The following is a 6,679-nucleotide window of genomic DNA, read 5'->3' as shown; positions in this document are numbered from 1 at the left end:
TAAGATCTTATTTTTGAAATTATATTTACCGTATATTTATTTTTAATTTTGCTACTTTTTGATCTGTGCATTCCATAGTTTTTTTTTAGTCTTTTTAACAGGACATCTTACTTTTCAAATTGCAACTTTTTTGCATATTTTTGATTTTTTTTTAATTTATTTCCAAATAAATTATTTTGCTACATTTTTGTAACGGCATTAAAAAACTCTAGAACAGATTTGTCCTTTATTTTGAACAAGTATTTATTTTATTAGAAGTTTTTTTTTTTTTTCAAGTCTGCATTTCAACATGGCGGCTGGGAAGTCCAGGGCCCCATCGTGGAAGCCGGAACCGACTCCAGAAAAAATAGGGACGAGTTTTTTTCATCAGCAGCTCAACAAGCGGACGGTCCTGAATGCCCGGGATGATGTGGTCAGTCTATTGTAAATTTTTGTAAATGGAAATTGTAGGGAATGAGTATTGTAGGGACAGCCTAAGGCTGGGAGGGCATGCTGGGAGTTGAAGTTTTGCAACAGCTGGAGATGCACTCTTTGGAAAACACTGCTTTATACTGATACATACACCAGGCCTAGGGACCCCTGACATCTTTTGTGGCCATTTTTGGTTATTTACTAAAATTACAGAATAAAATTTGTGTGATTTTAATAAAATTGCGCCATCTTGTGGTAACTTTAGGAATTGTCATTGTTTAGCTGTATGTTTTTGTATTATTATGATCCTTTTTATATTTTATATTATGCAATGTTTATTTTTCTATACTCTTCTACATGAACCCATGCACTATTTTTGGGCATCATTTTTTTCCATTATCATCTTTATAGTACCCTGCAGAAGTATTCAACCCCTTTAGACTTTTAATCCCTGTATGACATATTCTAAATAAATAGTCACAGCCATATGCCATTTATTATAATATAATCTCACACACAGTCACAGAGCAGTAATTTATCTGTTCAATTATTGGCCTTAAAATGTTGGTGTCCGGAAAAAAAACTTCATCCAGCTCACAGCTACAGTAAAAAAAAGACGTCTTAATTTCATCAGGCAAGAGGGAAACAGGACAGTAACACTGATGGGTTTTGGCCCAATATGAGCCTTAGTCATGATATTATGTTGACCCGAAACGCGTCAGCCTGATGAAATAAAGTGTTCCTATTTTTTTTTTATTGCATCCAGTATGCTGGATGAACGCTTTATTTAATCAGGCTGATGCTTTTCAGTCGACGTGATGTCATGACTAGGGGTCATATTGATACAAAACCCGTCGGTGTAACTGTCCTGTATGTCATTTGCCTGATGAAATAAAATGTTCCTTTTTTACTGTACCCTGTGCTTTTTTTTTTTATTTCATCAGGCTGATGCATTTTGGGTCGACATGATGTCATGACTAGGGGTCATATTGACCCAAATCATGTTAATGTTACAGTCCTGTATGTTATTTGCCTATTTAAATAAAGTGTTCCTTTCTTACTGCACCTTGTGAGCTAGATAAACACTTTATTTAATCAGGCGGACGCATTTTGGTTTAACATGATGTCATGACTAGGGGTCATATTGACCCAAAACACGTCGGTATTATTGCCCTGTAGGTCCTTTGCTTAATGAAATAAAATGTTCATTTTTTACTGCACCTTGTGAGCTGGATGAACGCTTTATTTTATCAGGCTAGCGCATTTTTGGTCAACATGATGTCATGACTAGGGGCCATATCGACCCAAAACATGTCAGTGTTACTGTTCTGTTTCCCTTTTGTCTGTTAAAATGAAGCGTTCCTTTATTACTACACCCTGTGAGCTGGATACATTTTGGGGGGGATTTCCTTATAAAGTAGGACAGAGACCCGCCAGTCTTTCCAGGTTCAGGTGCAAATGAGCAGAGGTGGAACTTGGTAACTTTTTTACGTTCTTTGAAATGTTGGTGTCGAGCCCCAGGTTTTGGTGGTTCCGTGGTGTGAACCAACCCCTCGGTCCCCGCACTAGATATAACCCCTTATCAGTTTCTTTAACCATGCCCTATAGTGCCCAAATGATACCACAGTTTCTACAGGACAATAACCTCTCCAGCCCATCACACAATCTAGGCCTGAAATAACATTGTTGGGTTTTGCTATACTAATAATAATAATTTTTGTTTTCATCTAGAAATCACTCCTGCACTGTCTGATATTCGTCTCTAAGATTTCCCCAGATCTGGCCGATAAGAGGGACCTTGGAGGTAAAAGCTATATTACAAAGAAATCAATAAAAACTGTCAATAACACTTTTGTGGGGGTTCGTTCAGCTCATGGATCCATGTCACGGAGGGATAATCGTGTGTAACGATAACTACTCTTGGGCATCTAAGGGCTATTGATGGTATTTTGGTTTGTAATAGTGGCCGATACCAGACTAGATGACCTAGAGCTTCTAAAGCCTCCTTAAAAGTCGGCTTCATATAGAGTTGCCCTCCGCTGGACCCATTGGGTCAAACATTGGGGCCTACATCTGATCCTAACAGTAAAGAAACCTATAATTATAAAAAATATCATGCAATAAAAATAGTTATGTACTATGCCTGCATTTTTTATCTACTGGTGGCATTAGGATAGAGGACATGGACATCCTTAATTGCCGGCTCCGACTATGGATTTTGGTTCTGTCTGTATCTATGACCATTGCGGCAACTAAATAATGTTTATATTTTATATTCATAATTCATATCTCATATGGCAGAATACTGGGAACATCAATTCCAAGGGTATAACCAGGGTGAGAATGTCACAGGTCTGCTGCTCCTGTATCCTGCATACACCGTCCACTGTCTCGAGGTAAAAAAATGACTCTATTCTAAGGAAGTTCATATTGGAGAGAGGGAGCTCAACACTGGTTGGTTCCATCCCCATTGATTGGGTCTCCCCAGTGGATGGGAGTTTCATCGTGAGGGTATCTAGGGCTGGTAAATTGGCCCAAGGGTGGGGAATGTGGGAAGCCCAGTTTGATCGTCTCCTAATGATCTTTCCTACTGAGATATCATACAATCTAAGTCCATCCCATTATGGGTCATACTAAGGCTTAAGATTTTGGGGATCTTAATAGGACACCTTTAATTTCAGTCTAGCGGAGACGTCTTCTACTGTGTGATCAGGGACCTTCAACGGATGAAGAAAAAAGGCGACAGGTCAGTAGAGTCGTGTGATCCCGCAACATCTTGTCAAAATTTATTGGTGGTGCCCTGGTGGGTACAACTCTAGAAGGATTTTGAACCAACCACTGGGTCATCCGCCCATTTTTGACCACTCTTAAGATGACAACCATGAGATGTTTTGTTATGACTTGATGTTTTTGTTTTCACCCCACCAGGGCACTCATATTGGACCCCAAAATTGTGGTCATGTCTCATAACATTCCCAGTCGCCTGTTCAGTCAGTGGAGCTACAAAGTTTTGGATGTTCCAGGTCAGTACTTGGGAGATAGATTCAGTGAGGAGGCCACAGACGGGATCATCACCGAGTGTCTGACCAAGATACTGAAAATCGGGAAACATCTCACGAAATACCCCAAGGTCAGTGAGGGGGAAAGTCCAAACTATATACAAATAAATCTCCAAAGTAACCAACGATAGGGTCAAAAACATGAAAATTATCGACTATTTTTGTAGTTTTTGTTATCTTGGACAATGGAAATGACTACATTAAAAGGGTACTTCGGGGACCTAAACCCATAGATCATCCTTTCCCTCTCATCAACCTATTTAATTGTCTAAATATCACTCATTAGCTATATAGAGTAGTTTCCCCTCTTAAATGCATGAAGTGAGGAAATGACATCATCCAGCCATCCACTCTGTCTCTGTTCAAATCCCTCTCTGAAAGCAGCCCCCACCCTCCTGATGAATCATGCTCTCTTTAGTGCTGAGAACTGGGGGTGTGTATAGCCTTAGCCAATCAGATACTGAACCTCTCTCGGATGCTCAGAGCAGGAAGGTGGGGGCTGCTCTCAGAGAGGGAGCTGGCTGGCAAAGCAGAGCTGCAATGATTGCTGGGAGATTTAGGCAAAGAATATCAAGCAGCCAGAGGAGCCATGCATATCAAGCAGGATGGTTTACAGGTAACAAATCCTGGTAGTGTGGTGGCTTTGGAGCGTTTATTTTTATATATACTTCCCTGGAGTTCCCCTTTAAAAGTACTTTTTATATTTTTTCAGGGTTCCAAAAACATCCCAGACTCCGTGTTCGAGAAGATCCCAGAGCTGATCATCCCTCAGACCTCCATCTTGCACCTTCTTCAGTGTAAAGATCTGCTCACACCAGAACAGTTTTTGAGGGTGTATGACACCCCCTTACATATAATGCTGGACTCGGGTAAGTGTCCAAACCCCATGGGCAAGGCCAAACATGACATATAGGGAATCACACTGTAGGGACATCAGTTTTTGAAGAACATAACGTGGGGATGTTTGTGAGAAGATTGAGTGATAAGACCATAACACACCCAGCCCTAAAATAATCATCCCAAAAAACTCAAAAAGTTGAGATGCATTGCCGATATATTACCAGCAGATGGCGCTGTTCCTTCAAAATTTGAAAATTTTCAGCATTGTTTGTTCTACTGAAAAGCACAAATTTTCATAACAAAATTTGTCATTTTTGATTGTACAAAATGACTAATGTTCGGAATGGGACAGAATCTGGAGCAGTATTTCCCAACAGTTGTGCCTCCAGCTGTTGTAAAACTACAACTCCCAGCATGCCCGGTTGGGAAACACTGATCCAGAGTGATCACAGCTGAGCCTTAAGGAGGCACACATTTTTTTTTTATTAAATAAATAATTGAATAAATAAATAATTAAATAAATAAAATTAATTAACTAAATGTATTTTAATTGGTTCCTTAAATAGTATGCCATAAGTTAAGTTAAGGCTATATTTACACGGCAGAATTTCCGTGCAGAATTCCGCCAGAATATTTTGCAGATTTTGGGCAGAATCACACTTCTGTGATTTGAAGGGGTACTCCGGTGCTCCAGCGTTCTGAACATTTTGTTCAGAAAGCTCGGAGCCGAAGCCTGTGATTGTGACATCACGGCCACGCCCCTTGTGATGTCACACCTCCTCCATTCATGTCTATGGGAGGGGGCGTGTCAGCTGACATGCCCCCTCCCATAGATATGAATGGAGGGGACGTGGTGTGATGCCACGAGGGGTGTCGTGATGTCACGACCGCTGCCGCAGGAACCCGGCGTTTGTTTAGGGGATAAGATGTCTAGCAGTGGAGTACCCCTTTAAAGCACACAGAAATTCAAAAATTCAAAGCCCCATTGTGTTCAAAGGGATTCTGCCGGAATCCGGAAAGCAGAATTTTGGCAGCGGAAATTCTGCTGTGTGAATGGGAGAGCGGAATCCATATTCCATTTAATGTGCAGTAAATTTTGCGGAATTTCCGAGCGGAACTTTCCGGCATAATTCGTAGCCTAAGGTAGTGTTCACACATTTTTGTTACAATTCCGAAATCATGTTATTTTCTAAACCTGTTTATCTGGTTAAAGGACATGTGTTTGGGAGTTTAAACCAGACCACGGTGTAGGTTTCCACAGAACCCAATGGGGGAGGTAACGTAAATTTTCGATAGACTATTAAATCCCAGCATGCTGTGCTTCTGTAGATGCCCGCTACCATAGCTCCATGCTGCCATCATCTAACCATAGACTTACCTGCCATATGTTAACCCAGACAACTGCATACGGTAGCCGCCATTACAGTGATTAAGGTCTAGACTCATGTTTCCCAACCAGGGTGCCCCCAGCTGTTTCAAAACTACAACTTCCAGCATGCCCGGACAGCCAAAGGCTGTCCGGGCATGCTGGAAGTTGTAGTTTTGCAACACCTAGAGGCACCCTGGTTGGGAAAAACTAGTCTAGAGAATTTGAAGACCAGCACGGTAACAATATTTATTTATTTATTAATTAATTAGTACATTTTATTTAATTATTTATGTATTTTTTTATGTATTTTTTTAACAGATCGTGTTTGGCCCACCCCCGTTCATTTAACACCCGTAAAGACCCGACAGCTTCAATGACGAAAACTTTTTGTACAGCAGGTGGCGCCGCAACGTTATGTGAGCCAAGAAAAAAAAAATTAACGACTTCCAATTATCACTCATAAAAACAGACCGAAGGCAGATTTATTATTTGGCAGAAAAAAAAAAAAAAGTCATAATTTTTTTCTTTCATCATGATCCAAAAAAATGACGCTTCATTTTCGCTCATCTAGAGTTGCGTGAAAATTGCGAAAAAAAAAGGTGAAAATTTATGAACTTCACAAAATATTCCCACTGGGCGCATGCAAATATTTTTCATATATATCATGACTTTTGCCCAAACCGAGTCAACTTTAGAAGAACTAAAGATCAAAAATGTTGGAAAATTTCAGCAAAAAAAACTTTTAAAAATTTAAACTTGAAAATGTAATTGTAATGTAAATGTAAGTTTGTTTTCAAGCAAAAAATAAATAAATAAATAAAGATACATAAAGTACAAGGCAAGTTTTTTTTTTAATACAAATTTTATGCAAGTTTTTTTTAAAGAATTTTTATGTTAAAGAAGCACTCAACTTTTTGGCCCATGTTCTTCACGCTAACCGTCACTAGTCCTATAGCGCCATGTGTTTTATTGCAGCATAGCTGTATCCCATGTATTTTAT

At 39.6% G+C, this 6,679-nt stretch overlaps 1 protein-coding gene across 2 annotated transcripts; it reads left to right on the top strand.

The window, feature by feature from the left end:
• The first annotated feature begins 207 nt into the window (after positions 1-207).
• Positions 208-6,476, top strand: LOC130297417 (testis-expressed protein 47-like). Of its 2 annotated transcripts, XM_056549869.1 has the most exons (8): positions 213-412; positions 2,143-2,215; positions 2,713-2,807; positions 3,093-3,157; positions 3,340-3,541; positions 4,183-4,339; positions 5,524-5,586; positions 5,998-6,476. In XM_056549869.1, the coding sequence occupies exons 1-7, from the start codon at positions 290-292 to the stop codon at positions 5,559-5,561; spliced, it is 753 nt and encodes a 250-aa protein (XP_056405844.1). In that variant the 5' UTR covers positions 213-289; the 3' UTR covers positions 5,562-5,586; positions 5,998-6,476. The 2 variants fall into 2 exon arrangements, with proteins under 2 accessions (XP_056405843.1, XP_056405844.1); XM_056549868.1 differs by lacking the exon at positions 5,524-5,586 and having other exon boundaries at positions 208-412.
• The last annotated feature ends 203 nt before the right edge of the window (positions 6,477-6,679 follow it).

This window comes from Hyla sarda, chromosome 13, assembly GCF_029499605.1.
Source record: "Hyla sarda isolate aHylSar1 chromosome 13, aHylSar1.hap1, whole genome shotgun sequence".
Lineage (NCBI taxonomy): Eukaryota > Metazoa > Chordata > Amphibia > Anura > Hylidae > Hyla > Hyla sarda.
This window is presented reverse-complemented; position numbering and strand designations above follow the sequence as displayed.